Source organism: Impatiens glandulifera, chromosome 2 (genome assembly GCF_907164915.1).
Source record: "Impatiens glandulifera chromosome 2, dImpGla2.1, whole genome shotgun sequence".
In the NCBI taxonomy this organism is placed as follows: Eukaryota; Viridiplantae; Streptophyta; class Magnoliopsida; order Ericales; family Balsaminaceae; genus Impatiens; species Impatiens glandulifera.
Window position 1 is genome coordinate 708208 of NC_061863.1, and position 23358 is coordinate 731565.

The window sequence follows — 23358 nt, forward strand, 5'->3', positions numbered from 1 at the left end:
AAATATGTATCATCTACATGCATCCCTCACATAATCTGCATCCGGATCTTCTGCTCCCGATTTCACTGTTCCACTGTTGCGGACAAATGAAATTGCAGGAGCATTATTTTAATAATAAATGAAAACTGGGTTGAAGAGGAGAAAAAAAGTCAAATGGACAGTTCTCTGTAAACCGAAGGACGAAGGAGGCATCGGTTTAAAGAACTGTATCGAGTGGAACAAGGCTCTCACCTTCAAGCATTTGTGGGCTTTGGAGCGCAATCAGGAGTCACTATGGATCAAATGGGTGCATACGAGGTTTATGAAATACAAAACCAGCACCTGGACCTGCAAAGAAATGCAATGGTATATGGAAGAACCCGCAGGAGCATTGAAGAGTTATGGAAAGATATTGTATCGGATTGCAGCGCCCTCACGGGAACGTGAACAAGAATTCCAAACATGGAGCAGAACTGAAATATCTATAGGAACTGGAATTTACCGTTTTTTAAACTCACTAGAATTGAAAGCATTGTAATCAGATAATTCATTTACGTTTTTAGCTTTTTAGCTTTTATTCAGAATGTTACGACTTCAAAATCATTCTAGGCCTGTCTAGAATGATCTCTTAAACTCGTGTTTTTTTTTTCATTTTTGGGAATTTTTAATGAAATGACGCTAAGTCGTTTTTCCAAAAAAAAATAAAAATTAGAAACATCCAAAATATACATAGTATTCAAAAATATTATTTTCAGCATAAATAAAATTTTTATACTAAATTTAGGACTTGCTTAAAAAATTCTTTAAATTTGTAATTCTCTAACTTGTGTTCTATAACACCAAAAAATCAGAAAATAAATTTCTAGATGCTCCTAAAAATATTTTTTGACCACTTTAACCAATTTTTGGATTTTTTGGAGCGAGTTAGAAAAAAACTCAACATCATAGTATCATAACTTTAGTTGTATAACTCTAAAAATTTCAAACTAAATCTCTACACACTTCTAGAAATATTCTTTATCACTATAGAAAATTTCAAAATTTTTGGAAACCTCTTGTAAAACATCTATCTAGTTCTATAACCCTAAAATCCCAATAAAAATTTCAATGTACTCCTAAATTCATTTTTCACATTTCCTTAGAATCAAATCATTCAATCAAGCAAATGCGAACTGTTCATTTTGTGTTTTATACTCTTGTTTTTTGTCGATAATCATTCACGACTCTTTTATTCAATATTGTCTAACATGAATGACTCATATACTCATTTCTATGAAAGGAATATGATTAACCTTTTTTACACACATATTGCAATACTCATAAGAACAGAAGAGTTAGTGTAACATACATTTTAAAACAACAAATGATATGATGAGACGATATACAAGTCAAATGTCGTAAAAAAATCTATTGTCAAAATATGGAGTTAATTAGTGAGAATATTCAAGTACAAAATGAGGCGGTCTGTAAATTAATTATTGTACATCTTTCAATTCATGCATTGCAATCTTTTCCTACAATCCGAAAAATGCAATTACAATTCAATAAATGGTGTTATAATCACGCATTGGTCATCATTTTAGTTATTTAAAAACCCTTAATCTTGTATGGGTCAATACTTGAAATTCATTCTAAACCCCTCAGCTAAGGTTGTAAACAGTAAAAACAACGCCAATCGAATTGGTAAATTTCTTCCAAGAAGGACATAAAACCTTTCCAAAATCATAAAAGTTTCTTACTCAAATACATCAAGACCTCAAGTCCACACTAGGGGTATTTTATGATAATATCATCTTCTAGCTCGAATGCTAAGAACATCCCCATTAGAGCTAACACTTCAAGAACCCAATTCATGCTAACGGGTGCTTTCCAGAATTCATGAAAACGATTTTTTACATTATCCTTTAGCCCATTTTCTAATAATGTATTTAATAACATATTGTTTGGCCCTTAGTCCACACTAAGGCAATTCATAAATTTTCATCTCAAACCCTTTTGCGCCTTTACTATGGTCAAATCCTTAAAATACATTTCAAAAACCCTTCAGTATACGCGCTAAGGTCTTTTACCAAAATTTATCCGGCTTACTCAAGAAAATGAACTACATCAAGACCTGATTTGTCTCACTCGAAGACATGTAGATTGTCTATCCAATAGGTTCAGACTATCAAAAATATTTTCATTCTAGATCAGAGCGGTCCCTCATCAAGAATAAAACAAAGATTTGATGAAACAAGTAAGCTTCAAGACCGAACCTTGAACAAAATACTCTTTTAGAGAAGGAGTTCAAAACCTCCTTAAAATTCACATAGATGGAAAATCATCTTTTGATTCTCTCTTTTATCATACAATCACTATTGTACGTTGTTTCTTTCGTCATCTCTCTCTCGCATCTTTTGAATAGTCTTTTCCCTACCGTTTTAAAGGTTTTCTATGCGTCTTCTTATTTTAGGGTTTGCCCAATGTCTTATATTTTATAGCATTACAGGATTTGTTTCAAGGAGTAGATTTATCCATTTGAATTCTCTACCTTTAAGAGCGATCTGTGCGATCTGAAATTGGTTGGTTCCATGCCTTACCTATTTGTTCGAGTGTTCCACCCACGGAGGGGACGCAGAGAAGGACTTCAATGATAAACACGACCCGTGCACTTTATAAAAAAATATTTTTTTTACAAAAGTTATGCTATAGCATCCCGTGAATTACATTCCTCTCGAATCTCACAAAAAGTAGACGAGAAAACTATATGCATGGGATGTTGTCTCATCTGTTTAAGACGAGGAGTCAAAGTGGAGTTCTATTTCATAGACTTTTTTATTGGCATGTACAAGTTCCTAATTAGTACGTGTAGAAACGTAGTAATCTAGTTGACTTTAAAATTCGTCACTTTAGTTTACTTCACAAAGAAACTAAAGAAAATAAAATTAAAGTATTAAATGATTAAAGTTTTGATGCTTGATTACGCATGAGGAAAGAGTCGTATTAGCTATGTCTTATGTGCCTATCCCCATTTGTTGGTGTATGTACGTTACACGTTGCGTTCTGAGTTCAGAATTCGTTTACTCGTAAATATCCTAACCTTGCATCTAATCTAGAAGGGCTAACCGTATTTTCCGCTCAAAGATTACTATAAACTCTAATTAGATTTTGATAAAGGTTGATATCAATCCATTAGAATTCTCTTGTTTTACATTATAATGTCTAAAGTCTATTTATCAAGATATCTTATGCTCAGTCTAAAGAATACTCTGAACTCACGATAGGTTTTCCTAGACAAAAGAAGATATATAAGTGAACGACAATATAAATCTGTTGTTTCGTATGTTGCATGACGATTTGTATGTTGATTTGAATAGTGAATCCTTGTTCAGAAAAGAGTTCACGAGTGTATTAGCTTATGGATTAAGAATCGAGAAGGGGAATTAAAGTCTCGTGTGTGTGACATTCGAAATCAAGAATTTTCCCAAAAGGATTGGAAAATCTCGAATGTGTTTGTGCACGTCGAACGTATTTTTAGAAATATTTTTCACTTAAGTTCATAACTTTTTGGGTTTACAATACTTCCGATATGACTCCGCTAAGATAAGAGTTTTTTTTAAAAGTAATCCGAAAATTAAAAAACTTAATGGATGTCAAAAATAATTTATTCAACCTATTGTAAAATTTTCATAATTTTCTAGCCATAAAGAGCTGGAGATATTAGCTTTTCAAACTAAGTTATTTTTCAAATAGGCCCTAAAAATTATGAAAAAATATTATTATCGTAAAAAATATTTTTTTTACCATCTTTGAACTTTTTGAGTGTTTCTAAAATGATTTAGTGGCTCCAATTAATTAAACAAGGTTGTTTGGTGTAAAAAGAACCAAACAAGCCCTAAGAATTTCACAAAACAAATGAAAATTGAAACTTTATAGCTAAAATTGGACAAATAAAAAGTATAGAGTCAAATTGGACGTGAAAATAGTCCAAGGGTTAGAACTAATTTGAAATTATTAAAAATAATTCGAATTTCAAAGTTCAGGGTCAACATTATACATAAACAGAAAACCTAGGAACTGATTTAATTTAAAATTAATAGTTTAATTAGAAATTAAAGTCAAATTTAAAAGACTTGGAACCCAAGGAATTCATACAATAGTTCGGGAATTCAGAAATTCCAAATTCTGGAAACGTATAACGGACGCTCGCCTTCTTCCCCATTATCACCTTGATTCCTGATTCCAGACAATACACAGGAAATCTGTCTGCAAAATGAGCGACACTTGAAAACCGTATCGAAGTGATCTCGTCTTCGTCTTCGTCTTCGTCTTCGTCTTCGTCTTCGTCTTCGTCTTCGTCTTCGTCTTCGTCTTCGTCTTCGTCTTCGTCTTCGTCTTCGTCTTCGTCTTCGTCTTCGTCTTCGTCTTCGTCTTCGTCTTCGTCTTCGTCTTCGTCTTCGTCTTCGTCTTCGTCTTCGTCTTCGTCTTCGTCTTCGTCTTCGTCTTCGTCTTCGTCTTCGTCTTCGTCTTCGTCTATATTGTTATTTTTTTAAACATTATCACTTTTATCTATATTTTAAACTAAATATTCATACATAAAAAACTGGGACTATTTCTGACACCATATAAACTATTATCCGAATTAAAAAATAAAAAAATTATCAGATTTGGGAAATGTATTTTGAGTTTCGAGTCAAAATTAAGTCGACCTATTTAACTTGATTAATAAACGAGTCAAAATCGAGTTGACCTAAATGACCAAAGTTGATCCGCCAAATCGTTTAAAAAATATTTATTTTAGAATTTTGTGTTCTTCTATTATTTAGACACAAATTTGAAGTTTTTCTTAGGTTTAAATTGACTCATCATCATTTCTATTCTAACTTTCAGCCCCTATCCCAAAAATTGGAACTCTTTTTTCTTTTTTGGGATCTAACTTTCAGCCCACTGTCCCCAAAAATTGGAACTCTTTTTTCTTTTCCGGGATTGGTCTGTCAACCGTGACTCTCTCTTCCTCCTTCCTTATCAGATTTGGTCTATCCTTAATCATTGGAGTAGTTAATAATAATAATAATAATAATAATAATAATAATAATAATAATAATAAAATATATATATAATATTATATATAAGCGATTTAATAATTATATATATAAATATAAAAAATAAGATTAAAGATAATATATAAAAAATATATTTTAAGCTTAAGTCGTTATGTTTAACTAAAAATTTGATCGTAAGGGTCATTGGTGACCTTTCTAAAAGTTGAAGGGGCGATTTGTTTCAAAAAATAATTTGAGGACTAAAAGTGAACGATCAGAGTAATTCGAGGGCCATCCAAGTAATTTGTCCTATTAAATTATGCTATTTTTGGTGATGTAAATATTTTTTTTTTATTTTATTATATATATAATACTTATCAATATTTCTAGATTTGATTATATTGATAACACATCCAATTGATTACTTCAATATTTGCAAATTGCTCAATCAATGTGATCTGTGTATATTTGCATTGATTTTCTAGTATAACAAAATTACAATTGAGAATGCATGATTTAATCTTGTGTTTATGAAATAGAACAAATGTGATTAAAGTCTTGTGACTCATTCATCCCATGACACTTAATTCTCATTTTTAATATGCAGAAAAATCTCGGGACTAAGCTTTTAACTTTAATAAGCAACTTGTATATATTCATAGTGTTTCAAACAAAAATTTTGTGAGCTTGTTTTGCTATATTTTTTTTTTTATCTAAAACAAATCTTGTTTGATAAATGAGAAAATTATTTGAGTTTCAATTAGTTTATTTATTAAACATAATTTTTAATTTAATATTTAAATTTAATTCAAATAAAGTAAAAATATTTTAGTTTATAAAATTAGTAATTTAATGATAAAATAAGAAATTAAAAAAAATTCAAACAAATCCTAAAAATCTATTTTAAAAAAATTTAGATTAATCATGATTTATTCAATTCTTTACTAGACAATACAATAATAGAGTAAAATCTCCATAACAACTAAAAAATATATTGAAAAGAGAATGATTTTAATTATGATAAATGGTCTACATCAATTTGGATGAAGTCCATCTGTAAGGAAGAATATGATAATAACATCCACCATTGGATGGCCTAATTTCATAAATTAGGGTAAATTTTACATCTAAAATATGGATGTTTCTACAAATAAAATGTCAATACACATCTAGCCTCTTTTATATAATAATTTAATAACCCTATTGTTTGTTTGGGGTTATGAGAAGGTAAATAAGTTATTTAAAAATATATCTTCCTATTATTTGAACTAAGAAGATAGTCCAACCCATATATCCCTAAACTCTAAATATAAATAATAATAAAAAAGAATAAGCAAAACATAAAAGATGAGCCATTAAAAAGTAAGATAATAACACAAATTGTTTAATGTATATTTCCTCAAAAATTAAAAGAACATCATATTATAAAGTTGGATAATAAGTGTTTCCCCATCATTTTAACACCAAAAACATTAGTAGTAGGGTAAAGCCTTATGGATCTCATCTCTTGGTGGTCTTGGTGGCCTGGGAGCTGTAAACATAAAAGTTTCCATTAATCACTTATTTGAAGAACAATATGTGAGTTTAAATAATATATATCTTGAAAATATATAGCTGCTACAAACAAACAAAGCCTAAAAGAATGCAGCCATGGTCACTTCATTATTTCAAATAACCCTATTGTTTGTTTGGGGTTATGAAAAGGTAAACAAGTTATTTCTTCTAATTGTCTAACCTATCTATAACAACTGAGTTGAATTCTTGAATCATTCATTATCATCATCTAAATCAGAAGCAACCAACATCATGTAGAAGAAGATATATTTGCACTAAATAAGAGTACCAACCCCTAATGATGCACCTAAACAAATGACAAAGCCTTAATGTTTCAACTATGTAAGCAGCAAAACAAAAACACAACAACAACAACAAAAAAGAGTAAAAGAATCATGCGGCTCCTAACTGTCTCTCAACTCAATAAACAGATGACAAAGTCTTAGTGTGTTTCAACTATATAAGCAACAAAACAAAACAAAACAAAAAAAAGAGTAAAAGAATCATGTGTCTTCTAAATGTCTCAATTCAACCAATCAAGCATTATTACCTCTACTACTTCAAGACTAACAGTAGAATCTCATTTCATCACCAGGTTATTAATTAGATTATTAGATTCATCACTCTGAATTCATTTTGCTTGATCAATATAGAAAAGGTAATACAAGAATGACTACAACAGAAGAAGATATGTATTTGCTGAAATAGAAAAGGTAAAAATGATTACTTGCTTAATAGGACTTGGAACTCAAGAGTTGCCCGTTTATGTTCAAGATCGAGTTGTTGAAGCAAATGTTCAACCTCCTTCACTTTTAATTTCTTCATCATCTTTTTCTTCACAGCACTCCTTAGCGTCATCTTTGACCCTCTTCCTTCTCCCTGATTCTCATCATCATTCTCCTCCATATTCTTCAAACCAATGTTAGCATTAACCTCAACATTTTTACCTTTCCCCCAAACCCCTGCTGACAATTCATAAACTTCTAAATCGTGAGCTGTCGAGAATTTTTTATCAACTCCATTCCTTCCTTTCATAAGATTTGTCTCATATTTCTTCTTCAATCTCCTTATCTTTTCAAACATTTGACTTATAGTAACTTCTACATCAAGTGAGTCTTTGATATAATTGTGAAAACCATTCTTGTCTGCCGAAACAGGATGAATCCCTTTCTCTTCAGCATACTCAACCAATCCTTTCAGTAGTGTACATATATCTGACTCACTCCATAACCTCTGAAACAGAGGCTTTTTCAAAGCAGATTCTCCATTCTTCGTAATAAGTTCCTTCTTCTTCTTCTTTTCTCTCTTGGAGTCCTCAACATGGGGGGAATCTACCGGTCTTTTTAAAGGAGAATTTGAACTAGAAGCTTTTGAAGGAGATTTCTGAGGAATCCCTTCGGAATGGGAATCGGTGTCAGAGGGAGAGACTACTACTACTGGATTCACTGAAAGAAGTTGACCCTCTTCAACTTCCTGTTCCTTCTTCTTATCCCTTTTCTTCTTAGACGAAGCTCCAAACCTAAATTTCTTCTTATCCCTTTTCTTCTTAGACGAAGCTCCAGACCTAAATTTCTTCTTCGTACGATAAAATTTCATCATCTTTAAAGAAAACTTACTTACCCCTTTGGACCCTTTGGATTGTGAGACGGAAGCCAGTTGCTTTGGTGGAGGCGGAGTAGCCTCGACTCCTTCTGATTCCATATCAGAAGAACCTTCTTGTCTTTCTTTCTCGGCGTCGGCCTGAGCTACAGATCGATTTCTTCTTGGCGTCATCGTCTTTCTTCGTCGGTCGGTCGGTAGGAGGGTTTATGCATGCGATTGATTGATTTGAAGAGATGGGGGGTTATAACCTTTTTGCAGTAACCGGAAAAAAAAAAAAAAGGGCGGTGACAAGATTATTTATTAATTACGATTTGTCTTTTCATATTCTCTTAAGGCATTGTTTGTTTGGCAAGTACTGTTTAAATTATTTACCATTCTTATTCTTAGTTTATCAATCAATTTATAAATATTTTATTTTATTTTTAAAATAAAAATATCTTTTCATTAAATATTAATACTTTAAAAAAATATTTCACCTATCATTTAATAAAATAATTTAAATAACTCATTTATTTATTTATTTATTTATTAAACTAACCTGAATTTCAAATAAAAATATATATAATATATTATTTATTTATAAATATTTTAGATAAAATTAAGTTTAATCTTAAACTTAATATTAATATAAAATCACACACCACCCAACCTTCATTCCGTGACCTCACATTTTCAAATATTTGTCATACCAACACTAATTCCGACCTCACACTCAACAAACCACCCACCACCCAACCTCCACCTCGTGACCTCGAACTTTCAAATGTTCGTCAAATCAACACTAATTCCGCTCTCACATTTTCAGACTTTCAAATTGAATTTTCAAATTTCTTTTCTTTTAACTAGGGCACAAAGCAAGTTCTAAAAAATATTTGAAAGTCAAATTTCTCCTCTAGTCTATTCGGTCTAGAGGAAACAAATAATATCCTAATATATTTATTTGAAAAATGTAAATAAAATATTGAATTCACAATTTCAAATAAAAATAAATGTAAATTTGAATTAATTGAAATTTTAATCTTAAATGTTCTATCAATTTATTTATTAGAACAAGTTATATTTTTTTTATATTTAAAGATATTTTTTAAATATAAAAATATAAATTCACTTTATTTTTGTAAAATCATAAATATAAAAAACTTAAAATTTTATTTGATTTTTAATTCTAAACTAATTCGAAGAAATTTAAACATTGCAATCATCCAAATAACTTTGGACCAAATTTAAAATTAGCAAAAAACATCTTTTTTTAAAATAAATAAAAAATATGGATAACAAATTAATGGTGTGAGAATTAAAAAAAAAAAAAGATCAAACAAGGTCCTATGTATATTTAATTAGGTGTCACGCTAGGTACCTTATCAAAGCCCCTCATTATATTTCTCATTTCATTTATTAAATGAAAACTCAACTATAAACACACCATCTTATATAATAAAGTCTATTTTTTTTGGTGAAGATATAATAATTAAAAATAGGAATATAAAAAATAATCTCAAGATTCTTCAGATTATTTTTTGATATATTACTTTTTAAATTATTATATTTTCACCTGTAATTTCTTTTTTTTTTACTTTTTATTTCTTGTTTAAACTGATAAATTAAATAGGATTAAAGAATTGAATAACCATATCCTAATAATGGAAGATTTATAAAAACAAATTTGAAGAAACTAAAATAGGAGTGAGAGAAGAAAAGATTTAATGAAAAACTTTATAAAACAATTCATAATATATTTTATCATTTTTTTATTGATAAATAATGTATTAATGTTTAATTAATTATTTATGTATGATTTGAAAGGAAATGTTAGAGTATTTTGTCGATTAGGATCACATTCTATTAGTTTATTTTTTTCTAAACATTCATGTTTTGAGTTATTTCTTTTAAGTTACATGTGTTTTAATTTTAGATTATGATATTTATCTTTAATTATGTGTGTTTGATCATTTTATATGACCTACACAGATTTGATTTAATTTGATTTTTCAAAGTCTAATATATGTAGCAAAGTTTATTCAAATAATCAAATATATTTTTTTTAAATAACTTTCTTCAATATAAATTATGTTATTTTTGGTTGGTGATGTAAATATTTTTTATTTTATAATATATTCTATCAATATTTTTAGATTTAATTATATTGGTATATATTCAATTGATTACTCGGAGTTGCAAATTTCTCAATAAAGGTGATGTATACATTATATATTTGTATTGATTTTCTATTATAACAAAATTATAATTGAAATGATTTAATCTTGTGTTATTCAATTATGAAATAGAACAAATGTGATTAAAGTCCTATGATTCATTCATCACGTCATAATAAATTCTCATTTTTAATATACAAGAAAAATTATTATTATTAAATTTAATTAAGACCTTTTGGAAGTGGATAAATTTTCTTTTTATTTTTTTAAGTATTAAATTAGCTTTTAATTTATTTATTTCAAATTTTTGTTTATAAGTTTTTAAAATTTGTATTATTTAAAATAAATTTTATTTGTGATGATTTAAACAAAATAAATAAAATGATTTATTTAGTTAAAAAGAAAAAAACTTAACATATAAAGAAAAAAGATAGAGCATACTAAAGTTTAGTATTTAATTATGGTGTGTTTGAACTTTTATATGACCCACACAAATTCGATTTGATTTTTTTTAAAGTTTAATGTATTACACTAATATTTGTGTCATTTCTTGAGTTTTTATTATTTTTAATTATCATTATTTTTTTCTGATCTAAGCTTATTCAAATAAATGATGTATTTTAATTCAAATAACTTTTTTCATTACAAATTATAATATTTTTTATGTAAATATTTTTTATTTTATAAATATAATATATTATATAATACATATTAATATTTTTATATTTGATTTTATTAAAAGAATTTGAAACTAATTGTGATGTTTGGATAACTGTTCATCCCACACAACCAAAAAAGGCAGAACACCAGAAGCAATCGTTCCCAATTGATTCATTCAGTTTCGTTTTTTACGTCGTTTTGCTGACTTTCTGGTTATGTTTTCATCGGATCTCTCAGAAGAATAACTCTTTATTTAGCTTATCAGATAATGGTACTCTATTTTTGGAGATAGGGAAAAATAAAATCCAATTACCTCACAGAAGGAGTTGACAATCAATCAATATTTGCCAATTGCTCAATCAAGATGATGCATATACATTTGCATTGATTTTCTATTATAAAAAAAATTACAATTGAGAATGTTTTTATATTGTGTTATTCATTTATTAAATGGAATAATGTGATTAAAGTCCTAACACATTCATCACATATAATAAATTTCATTATCCTTAATTCTTATTTTTAATATAAAAAATATATACTAGGACCATGCTTTGAACTTTAACAAATAACTTGTATACATAGTGTTTCAAACAAAATCTTTTTGTATTTATTATGAACTTGTTTTTATTTAGAACCAATCTTGTTTGATAATTGAGGAAATTATTTGAGTTTTAATTAGTTTAATTATGAAAATTATTTTTTAATTAAAAAATTAAATTTAATTCAAATAAAATAAATATATTTTGTTTATAAAATTAGTGATTTAATAATAAAAAAAAATTATAAAAATTAAATTCCCTAAAAAAAAATACAAAAATCTAGTATCAAATCAGCATCGATTATCAGTGAGAATATCAAATAAGTTGAGTGAGAGCAGTATTTATTAAAATTATCTCTATTCAAATAAAATAAAATTATATATATTTTCTATCTTTATTTATTATATTTATTTTCCTTTTAACTAAATAAATCATTATTTTTTTTATTTAAATAGTTGATTTTATATATATCATACAAAAATTTATAATGCCCCAAGGTCTCCACGCTTTACAATTTTTATTAATTTATATGCTACATATGATCACATAAATCACAAATATACCTGACATCTTAATTAAATCTTTTTTCCTTTAATGACAAATGTGTTTATATCCATATTTGTCGTCATCGGTTTTAAGTGATTTGTTACTCGAATAACTCAAATATAGCTTAAACATAAATATATATAAAAATAAATTTATTTATATAAAATAATCAATTTAATAATTTATATAAAATAATTAAATAATATTTGTTAGTTACGTTTCCTAAATGATAATAAAATATTTTTAATACCTAATAAAACTATATTCAAAGTTACAAACTTTGTTAATATACAAGTTTAGTAATTAAAAAAAATTATGAATTGAAAGACAATAGATTTTATTCTTTTATCTTTCATTCATAAATTTTTAAAATTTTAAATTTTAGCATATTAACAAAAGTTTGTCAACTCTTAATAGAATTTTATTAAGCATAAAAAATAGGAATACTTTCATACCATTTATAGAGGATGTAACTAACAAATATATTACATGTATTTACATAAATTATTCTAATTCATTGTTAAAATTAAATAAATTATATGTATATATATTTATGTTTCAGCTATTTGAATTTTTGAGTAGCAAATCAATCATGTTCATAAATGTGTCCAATGATATATTTTGGGAAAATGAAACCTTATGCAATCACAAATATACCTAACATCTTAATTAAATATTTTTTTCCCTTAATGACAAATGTGTTTATATCCATATTTGTCGTCATCTGTTATCTGTTTTCCAAACCTGAGACTAAATAAGGTCTCATTTTTCCGTAATGTAATGTATGATGAAATACATTTAGAACATAAGTGATTTGTTACTCGAATAACTCAAATATGGCTTAAACATAAATATATATAAAAATAAATTTATTTAAATAAAACAATCAATTTAATAATTTATATAAAATAATTAAATAATATTGGTTAGTTACAATTCCTAAATGATAATAAAATATTTTTAATACCTAATAAAACTCTATTAAGAGTTACAAACTTTATTGATATACTCAAGTTTAATAATTTAAAAAAATTATGAATTGAAAAACAATAGATTTTATTCTTTTATCTTTCATTCATAAATTTTTAAAATTTAAAATTTTAGCATATTAACAAAATTTTGTTAACTCTTAATAGAGTTTTATTAAACATAAAAAATAAGAATTCTTTCATACTTACCATTTAGAGGATGTAACTAACAAATATATTACATGTATTTACATAAATTATTCTAACTCATTGTTAAAACTAAATAAATTATATGTATATATATTTATGTTTCAGCTATTTGAATTTTTGAGTAGCAAATCACTCATGTTCATAAATGTGTTCAATGATATATTTTTGGAAAATGATATCTTATGCAATTTTAGGTTAAGCAAACAGAGGAAGACAAATATTGAATATGTATCAAAAACATCTTTCATCATGACAAATGATAAAAAAATAAAATTAACTAAGATGTGTTGATTGTACAATAAACGAGGGCATTGACTATATTACTAAAAAAAGGACAGGGTGTCTCAGTTTAGATCAAAGAGAATATGTTTTGGAATTAAACAAAGGAGGTGGATCAAAACTTGTGTTACTGAACTTAAGTTCTCAATTTTTATTATCAACAAAGTGTCTAAGTTTTTAAAAAGCTCGAGAAGACTAAAACAATAGTATCATTTGTCACTCTCTTTTTTACGATGGTTATGAAAGGTTTGTCGAAACTATTCGAGAGAGTCATTAACGCTATTTTTTTCATGGTAATTAATATGAGAACGACGAATAAATCCAACTACATATCTCACTAAATTTTTGCAGAAGACACTCGTTTTAATAAACCTACAAAAGACAAATTTCAGTGTTTACACCTAGTCATTGGATTACAATCTAAAGTTTAAAATCGGTTCTCTTCCATCAATGTATCTCGGTTGCCCTCTTGGCGCCAAATTCAGTTTAAAGGAGAATTGAAATCCTATCATCGAAAAAATGGAAATCAAGCTGACAATTTGGAAGAACAAACTTCTCTCTAAAGGGCGATAAATTGGTCCTCATTAAAAACTCTCTCGCTACACGTCCAACATTCATTATTTCAATCTTCCATATACCAACATGGGTGCAAGCATAATTGACACAATCATTATGAGTTTTATTTGGTACAACTCCAACTCTTCTAAATTCACTCACTTAATAAAATGGGACACAACGAAGTTTGAAGTTGTGTCCCACTCTTCTAAAATCACTCACTTAATGAAATGGAACACAACGAAGTTTGAAGTTGTTGATGACAAACTCGAAATCAAAGACTACTCCATTTTCAACACTTCTCTCTTTTGTAAATGGTAGTGGAGATTTCTTACCGACAACGCAAGCCTATGGTCGTCTAGTATGGAATTCAAAATGGGGAATGGATTCCTCAGAAGAAAAAAGAAAATTTATGGGGTTTTATCACTAAAACATAAGAGAAGCTCCACCCCATCTCATTTTTACAATTGGTAATGATAAAAATAAAATCAATTTCTGAATTGATCCGTGGCACCCCATTGAAATGAAAAATTATCATACTCTTATTGATATTTTTTTGAGATCTCTAAGAAAAAAGAGGCTAAAATGACATACTGTTTTCGTCTAAAATTTAATCAAATTGTTTAAAGAATTCTCGTAAATAAACAACTTTCTATTGAAGAGGAGGGGAGACAAGATCTTCTCATAGATACTCTTACCGATTGACTTAGAGATTAACAATAAGTTTTTCTCTAACTATCTCTCAATTTTAATATTAGCTACATTTATTATGCATCTCCAACGGACTCCATCCCGATTTCTTTAAAAAAATGTATGAAATTAAAAGTTCCAACAAAAATCTCGTTTTTGTTTGGAAACTGTCAATGTAGAATGAAATGTAGAATGAAATGATAGTTTAATACGCAAAACATTGCAATACAATGAACGTAATACACGGAACGCAATGCTTGTATACGCAAAACATTGCAATCCTCAGGCATTGTAATACGCGGAAATTTGTTGTCATTATCTTCACAAATCAGGTCACTAGCTAAAAAAATGCACATTAACATACATTTTCTTCAACCGCCGAAAAGATGTGGTTTTTCATGTTGATGAAGAACATAGCGTCGATGTTATTGTTGAGTTGGAGAATGGGAGGGAAGAATATAAGGCGAATAAATGAATTTGACCGTATAAGCCCATTAAGGGGAATGTGGTCATTTCCCAAGTCAAAATGATCATTTTGACAAACTTTAACAATGTTATTTTTTTATATATTACTTTTTAAATAATTATATTTTCACCTGTAATTTCTATTTTTATTTTTATTTAAATAGAATTAAAGAATTGAATAACTAAATCCTAATGATGAAGATTTATAAAACAAATTTGAAAAAACTAAAATATAAATGAGAAAAGAAAATATTTAATGAAAAACTTTATTACACAATTCATAATATACTTTATCATAATTTTATCGATAAATAATATATTAATGTTTAATTAATTTATGAGGGTAGGATTTAAATTTTATCCGTCAACCTGAATTCTTGTTTAGAATAGATAATTTGAATTTTGATAACCAAAATTCAAAACGCACAAATCTATTTTTAGCATTTCAAGAAAATAGTTTATTTTACAAATTTTAGGATTTGATACAAAGCTGTTTGTGCAAGTACAAAGTTTAAATTTATTCTAATTAGTTTTTAAATATTTAAAGACAGAAAAAGAAAAATCTGTCTTTAAATTATTTGTTGCAACTATTTTCTCTTTTAACATGATAGGAAATAATGATAAAGAGATATGTAAAATATTTCTTGAAAGTGAAACTAATAGGACTTGAAGTATCCATATTTTATTGTAGGCATGATTTATTTTAGATTATAGTTATATAAAAAATTTAAAACTTTTTTATTTTCAAATTGTGTTTGATCTTGAACACTTGAACAAAATTGGAAAATGAGAGCTTAGATGAGGATAAATATGAATATCTTGATCTTGAATTAGGGAGAGGTTTTGAATCTAAGATCTGAGTTGATTTTCTTTCTTGATTACTTAATTAAAAAAATATAGTCTTAAAGATTTTAACTTTATTTTTTTTAAACAATAATTTAAAGATTTATTCCGAAGCCACAACATTTTCTTAGTTCATCTTCATCGCGGCATGAAACCCTAAACCTACTAATATAATATTCACTAACTAGATAGATAGATTGATTGATTGATACCTGTAGCCTATAATTTATTGTTTTTTTTTTTGGTTTTGTACTTTTGTACTTTTGTTCTTTTCTTTCATTTTCTCATTTTTCTAAATATATATATATATATATATTAACTTATTAAATTAAATTTTTATATTTAAATTTTTAATTGAAATCAAGTCGAAAATTTGAAGGGTTATTTGAAGAAAATATAAAGTTATTATTTGTGATATTTTTATTTTTTATTATTATTAGATTAAAATAGATTTAAAAAAAATTATGTAAATAATTTATTTTTCACTAAACCATGTTTTAGGTGAACCATGAAGAGATACATATTTTATTTTTATAAAAACTATGTATATTTGAGACAAACAAAATTATTTTTTATCTCATAATTTTCTATGATTTATATATAACCTATTTATTTATAAATTTAAGAGTACTAATAGATTTTTTTTTTTTTATATTATTTTTATGTCATAATAAATGAGTTTGTCCTTTAACTCTTCTTCACGTGAGACATACCTTTAAATATTATTAAAGTTTAAGTTTTATTTGACACAATTTTAATTAATGTTATAATAGTTATTAGTATTAAACAATTTTAAATTTGATTATCTTAAATTATATTTTATATTTTTATTTTTTAAAGGCAATTTCAAGGTGTGTTTTTCTTATATTTTCCTTATAAATGCTTAAGGTGTGTTTTCTGATTTCAAAATGGACGGCTGACATGATTTGAGGTTTTGGAGAGTTTCAAGGATCGTCCTCCCGCTCAATCTCCCTTCTTAATTTCAATTTTTCTTCTAATATTTACCTCAGACTTATATAAAACTATAAAATAGCTACCTCAACTTTTTAAAAGTTTCTAAAATATCCTATACTTATAAGTTTGACTCAAAGGTAACATACCTGTGACAACTTTTTGGCAGAATATTATTTTATTTTTTTTACATGTTTATTTTATTTTGTTATATTCATAAATTATTTAACAACTCCTAAGTCACATTATGCAAGAGTTTACTAGTGATACTCCAACAATTCAAAGAGTTAACCCGTTTTTCTTGTGGCAAATTCCTTCAAAAATCTCAAATTAGGGATGACACATAGGCACATTGAAGCAGGGAATGAGTTTATCATTCCACTCAATTTTACTAATTTTACTCGGGAGATCTTTTTTACAAACATCTTCGCCCAGTTTGGTTCGGAAATCCCCGCAGAGCACCATATTCTCTAAAAAAAAATATATATATATATAAAACGATTTTTAATATTATATAAATTATAATATATTAAAAAAACATTATTATAAAAAAAATAAACTGAAGAATAAATAAATATATTGATAATCTTGTTCATTTAAATTCGATCGCTATTGGTAGGATGTTGCAGTCAATAATATGTTTGACGCGAGTTCTAATGGTTTTGAAATAAGAATCAGGTATAGGAGAAAAACTAAATGTTAAATAGTTAGATTCACACGATAAAGTGTTGAAACTGGTGGGTGTAAAAAAGTGAATCATTTTTCGTGTAATATTTATGTTGTCAAGATATTAATAAATTTAAGGTTAGTCAATATGTTACTCTTTAATTACGGAGAATACTCTTTACGATCTCATATGGGATAAGTTGTGAGATTTTAAGTTCCCATCGAATATCTCATTTTTTGGATGGAGTATAATGCATTAAAGGATATTGATGTATCATAGATGCATGAAAAAAATGGTGCATTATAGCGAGTCGTTGTAAAATTGTATAAAAAGGCGAATTCATCGTCTCACTTGCTCTTACACTATGATGGGGTGATTGCGATTTGAAGCTTATTATGGAACAATGTTTCACTTACTCTTACATTGTGAATGAGTGTTTGCGTTTTAGAGCTTATTAAGGAAAATGAAGAGTTTTCAATGGGTTATGCCGAAATCTATCATTATCATTAGTTGTTGGAAAGTATTGATAGAGATAATGGGCTCGGTGGTCTAAGTTGTTGGCCCCCCATCCCGCTTATCTTCTTGTGCTCCATTTGGCTTAAAAGAAATCATGGAGCATCTAGTGATCGTTGTCGACCGATGAATTTAATTCATAATTCTATTATTATGACAATCTAGTTGAGGAGGTCGAAAAACTTATTGATATTCTCGTAAACATCCATATTCCATACTCATTAAATTTTGTTCTTTTAGTTGTTTCTTTTTTGGTCATTGGTGAACACTTTTGTGTTGTGTGTTTTTTTTCAATTCTTATAATATTTTTGTTGTTGAGCTTAAATGACTCTTATTTATATCATTTTGTATGGATAATTTTTTTTAAAAATATCTTATAAATTTAATTGAGTTTATTAGTGTTCGAGGGCAGAATCAGGATGAGATCGGACGTAGTCAAGACACTGGACACAAATATCAACCCCGGTCAAACTTGCGAAAAATTGACCCTAACAGGGCAATTCGAATAAAAAACTACGAGAAGATTAGAATTGTCATCCATATCTCTATTATTTACAACAACTTTATATTTGATTACTGATCAATGGTTTTTATTATATAAACAAATTATTTTATATGTATCATATATTTTCGATTTAAATTGATGATTCGGTATAGGATGGTTCAATACCCCGGAAATATATATATTACGGTACAAGTGTGACTTTATCTTTATTTTTTTATTTTTTATTTAATAAATTATTATTTTTATCTAATTTAAAAAAATTACCTTTATCTAATTTTCTTGATATTTTTTTTATGCACACTTTAACTCTCGTCGATTTGAAATTTGATTGACGCAATTTTAATAATGTAGGAACGATAAACTTTGAGCACTTTTTGAAGCCTTTGATCAATTCCATTGCAAAGGTTAAAATGAGTATCTTATTAAGTGTTACTCTTGTACTTTGCTTAGCCATTGCTATTATTAAAGAACATGCAATTAATTAAAGATTGTGTATCTGTCTTGCTTAGCTAAATTAGGAAAATCAACATGCAATATGTAATATGTAGTAGTAACATAAAAACATTAATTAATGTTACACCCATGCATATAACACAAAACAATAGCATATATATATATATATATATATATATATATAACAAGAAAAGTAGCCAAACAATGACTTCAACAAACAAACTATTACATGCTTAATTATGTTTCTATTTTTTTCTGTCAATTGTGCAACTTCACTCACCATGGCTCTTAGACCTTATTACACAATAATTAAGTAGCACAATTAGTAAGAACAATAACTAATTGGGGCTTTAGATAATTAAGCATGAGGATAGGGTGGGAATGGCCCAAAGTTGGGCAGCTTATGGGTTGCCAATATAGATAGGAGGCTTATTATAAATGGGAAGCTTTGGCTTGTAAATTGGAATTGGAGGTGGAACTAGCTTTACCTTGGGTTTGTAAATTGGAATTGGAGTTGGAACTAGCTTTACTTTGGGTTTGTAAATTGGAATCGTAGGAATAGGAACTAGCTTTGGCTCGGGTTTGTAAATTGGAATTGTAGGAATTGGAACTAGCTTTGGCTCGGGTTTGTAGATTGGAATTGTAGGAATGGGAACTAGTTTTGGCTTAGGTTTGTAGATTGGAACGGAAGGGAAGGTGAAGGTAGGCAAAGGTGAGTATATTAATTTCTTGGGTGGAGTCGGCGGCCACAGGAAGGCCGATGCCTCCAACCCTTTCTTGTTGTCGACGGTGGCGGCTTGAGCCGCCACCAATGCAAACATCAACGCAACAAGAAAAAGAAGGGAATTAGGAGGCGACTTCATCATCAAACTCTCTTAATTAATTAATTTGGAATGAGTGTGTGCATGCAATTGATCATGAGAATGAGAAGATATGACGATGATCAAGCCTTTTATGAAGTAAGTTATTTATAAATTAAGGAAACATATATAGCTAGCTAATTGTGAGGCATGCCGACAAACCCATTTATTAAAACTCCCACTTACTCTTGTGTAATCAATTAACACCTATAAGCTTGTTTGATCTTATTTTTTTTAAGAATTTGGGTGGACTTTATCCAAAAATAAATAAACATATTGTTTTGATAAGAAAAATGAGTTATTTGAGATATAATCGTAATTGATTTGATATTTTAAATGCTTACTATAACGTTCTTAAAGATTCATTCGAAAAAAATGGATAAATTTTCCCTAGTTGACATGTTTTATTCTTATTCTTATTTTTATGTTTTATGATTTTTTTATTATATTTTTTATTTACCTCATGTCATGTCTATATCTTTTTAACTCAATTATATTTTTTTATAATTTTTTATTATACATTTACTATTTAATTAGGTGTCACTCATGTTAGCTAGCTACCTTATTAAAGCCCGTCATATTTCTCATTTCATTTATTAAATGAAAACTCAACTATAAACACGGCCATCTTATATAATTAAGTCTATTTTTTTGTTTGGTGAAGGATGGATTGGAAATACTTTAATTCGGAATTGGAATTTAGGTTTAAATCATTTTCTTTTAAATTTATCAATAATATATTTTTTTCAAATATTAATATTAATATTGATTTAGATTAAATAATGGTATGAAATTTACCTTAATTATATATATATATATAAATACATTTAATAATAATTTTTATTTAAACCCAGCTCAACTCCATTTATAAGTGTTTTCAAACATAACCAATTATATAACCAATTATATATTTCGTTTTTCTAGTCTTCTAGATCATGTCAAAATTTAATAATTGCCTTCTCCCATGTGCAAGAGTATTCTTTCAATATTTTTATTTTTATTTTAAACAAAAAAAAAAAAATCAAACAACATAAGTTTCATAGTTTCATATTAATAATGTTCTGATTGAAATTTATATTTATATTTTAAATATTTAGTTATTTATGCATATAAAAATAATTAAATTTAAATAAAGAAAAATGCTCTAACATATTTAGAGCCCATAATTGTTACATGTGAATAAACCTTCTATTAGAAGCTATTTTTTGTGGCACTAAAATCTAATACAAGTGGAGGAATTTAATTGATTAAATCCCTTATTATTTTACAAAAAAAAATAAATAGAGGATTTAGGATTAAAATCATGAGTAGATGCTGAATTGAAAAATATATAATGAACAAAAAGATTGATGTGTTACATAATTGAGCAAGCGGCGGTATTGTCGTCACTAAAGGCGGCGGTGTAACGGACCTCAGTGGAGGTAGCACGGGGGAGATGAAGGTTGGGCGGGTCGTGGTGGTTGTGGCGGACGGATGAGTATGAGTCGTGGTGGTGATGTGAAACGACGTCGGAAGGGAGATAAGGCCATATCTCAACCTTCTTCCCGGTTCGGAAAGCCAAACGCGCCACCACTCTTGTCGGGTTAACATGACCTACCACCGTAACCTTACTCTTATTCGGCTCGATTTCAACCGACGTCACTCCTTTCATTCCTTCTAGCAACCGCCTCACTTTCCTCTCGCAACCTTCACAATCTATAGACATCTTCATCTCCACCGTCTATAAATTCAATTTACATACTAAATTGGTTAAATGTATCAAATTTAACTATTTATCGATCGGGTTAATGAAAAAAGAGAAATAATTAATTAGAACTAGCCTGAAAGTGCTTTAGTTTATTGATCCTTCTTCTATTTCCCCAACCGGAAGAGCAATCAAAAATGTGGGAGAGATGATCCAAAGCGCCCATGTTATATTCTATATGATAGATAATATTTAAGCCTACATACAATTCTTGCTCTATTTATAACAAATTGACAAACTATTATATATCTTAGTTTATTAATTAATTATGCATAATTATCAGTATTTGATTAAATCTGGCTGGCATGGGAAATGGAAGAATTTATTTTAATTATTGTTTTGGAATCCCAATCACTACCACCGACCCTGGCTTCATTTCCCATAAGACTAATTAATTATTATCTTACATTATAATTTCGCTTACAAATTGGAATTGTGAAGGACTTAAACAAAACAAAAAATTACAATGATTTTTTAAAAATAAAATAAAAATGATGTATAAATCGAGTGGACAAAAAAAAAAACTATGGAGTTCACATCTCTACGTAAGTAAAAATAAAATAAAATAAAATGTCAGGATCAGACTTAATGCCAATCTGGTTAACCCAAATCTATATTCTATTTTCTTTTTCTTAAGAATAATATATAATTTGTTTATGTATTAATTAAAACAACACTACAAGTTATTACAAAAAATTATTATCAAATTAATCAAATAATTTAATTTATCTAATAATAACAACTTAAAATGAATTTCTTCCATTCATTTCTAATTACCAACAAAATGTGATTTCATAACATTGATAGATCAAGTTTGAATTAAACAATTATAATTAGTAACGATTTACATTATGATTATGCTTTTACAAGAAGATGACACTATCCCATCTTCTAGCGTAACGGTAATAATAAATGTATATCTTCCGCCTTCTTAAGGTTTAAGTTTGAGAATGTCAGACATCAAGTTATGCGCCTATTAAATGGTTAAATGTGTTGGTAAGTTAGGTAATTATCCTACAGAGATTAATTGCACTCCAAAGGAGAAGCATAACCCATAGTTTAAAAAAATGATATTACCCTCTAATTTAAAAAAAAGTTCAATATAATTCACTATTAATTAAAATATTAACTTAATCCTTTTTTTAAACTTCAAACTATTTTTTAAATCCATCATAATTTTAATTTTGGATCCATATAAGGAATTACATGTCTTAATGCATTTGCATACAAGTATAATAATAAAGTCAATGTTCTTAAATATATATATATTATAATTATTAAGTATATATTATTATTATATATCTATATTAATATGTACGTATAATCTAAAATAAACAACCTTGATTGATTATAGATGAAGATTGTTATATTAATAATAAAAAAAAATAGTTACATCATTGACTACTTTATGCATGTTTTAAGGAAACAACGTTGACTTTTAATTTTTTTTTTGTTAATTTTGTTAAAAAGAAAAGTTGACTTTAATATTAATTAACATATTATATAGATTAATATATACATCCATGACCGACCAGCCAGCAACAATAGATCTATAGCCTAATTGTTGTATTATATATATATATATAGGTAGCTTATTG

The 23358-nt window shown here is 27.5% G+C and overlaps 3 protein-coding genes across 3 annotated transcripts; all 3 read right to left on the reverse strand.

The window, feature by feature from the left end:
• Positions 1–6392: 6392 nt before the first annotated feature.
• On the reverse strand, positions 6393–8406 carry LOC124928183 (STOREKEEPER protein-like). Its single transcript, XM_047468712.1, has 2 exons — positions 7282–8406; positions 6393–6531 (listed from the first exon to the last, which is right to left on the reverse strand). The coding sequence occupies exons 1-2, from the start codon at positions 8325–8327 to the stop codon at positions 6501–6503; spliced, it is 1077 nt and encodes a 358-aa protein (XP_047324668.1). The 5' UTR covers positions 8328–8406; the 3' UTR covers positions 6393–6500.
• An 11151-nt stretch (positions 8407–19557) lies between these two features.
• LOC124928113 (proline-rich protein 4-like) lies at positions 19558–20019 on the reverse strand. Its single transcript, XM_047468642.1, has one exon. The coding sequence runs from the start codon at positions 20017–20019 to the stop codon at positions 19558–19560; it is 462 nt and encodes a 153-aa protein (XP_047324598.1).
• Positions 20020–21370: 1351 nt separating this feature from the next.
• On the reverse strand, positions 21371–21944 carry LOC124923763 (heavy metal-associated isoprenylated plant protein 26-like). The gene is made up of 2 exons (XM_047463734.1): positions 21837–21944; positions 21371–21736 (listed from the first exon to the last, which is right to left on the reverse strand). Exons 1-2 carry the CDS (start codon positions 21924–21926, stop codon positions 21371–21373), a joined length of 456 nt encoding a protein of 151 aa, XP_047319690.1. The 5' UTR covers positions 21927–21944.
• Between the last annotated feature and the right edge of the window lie 1414 nt (positions 21945–23358).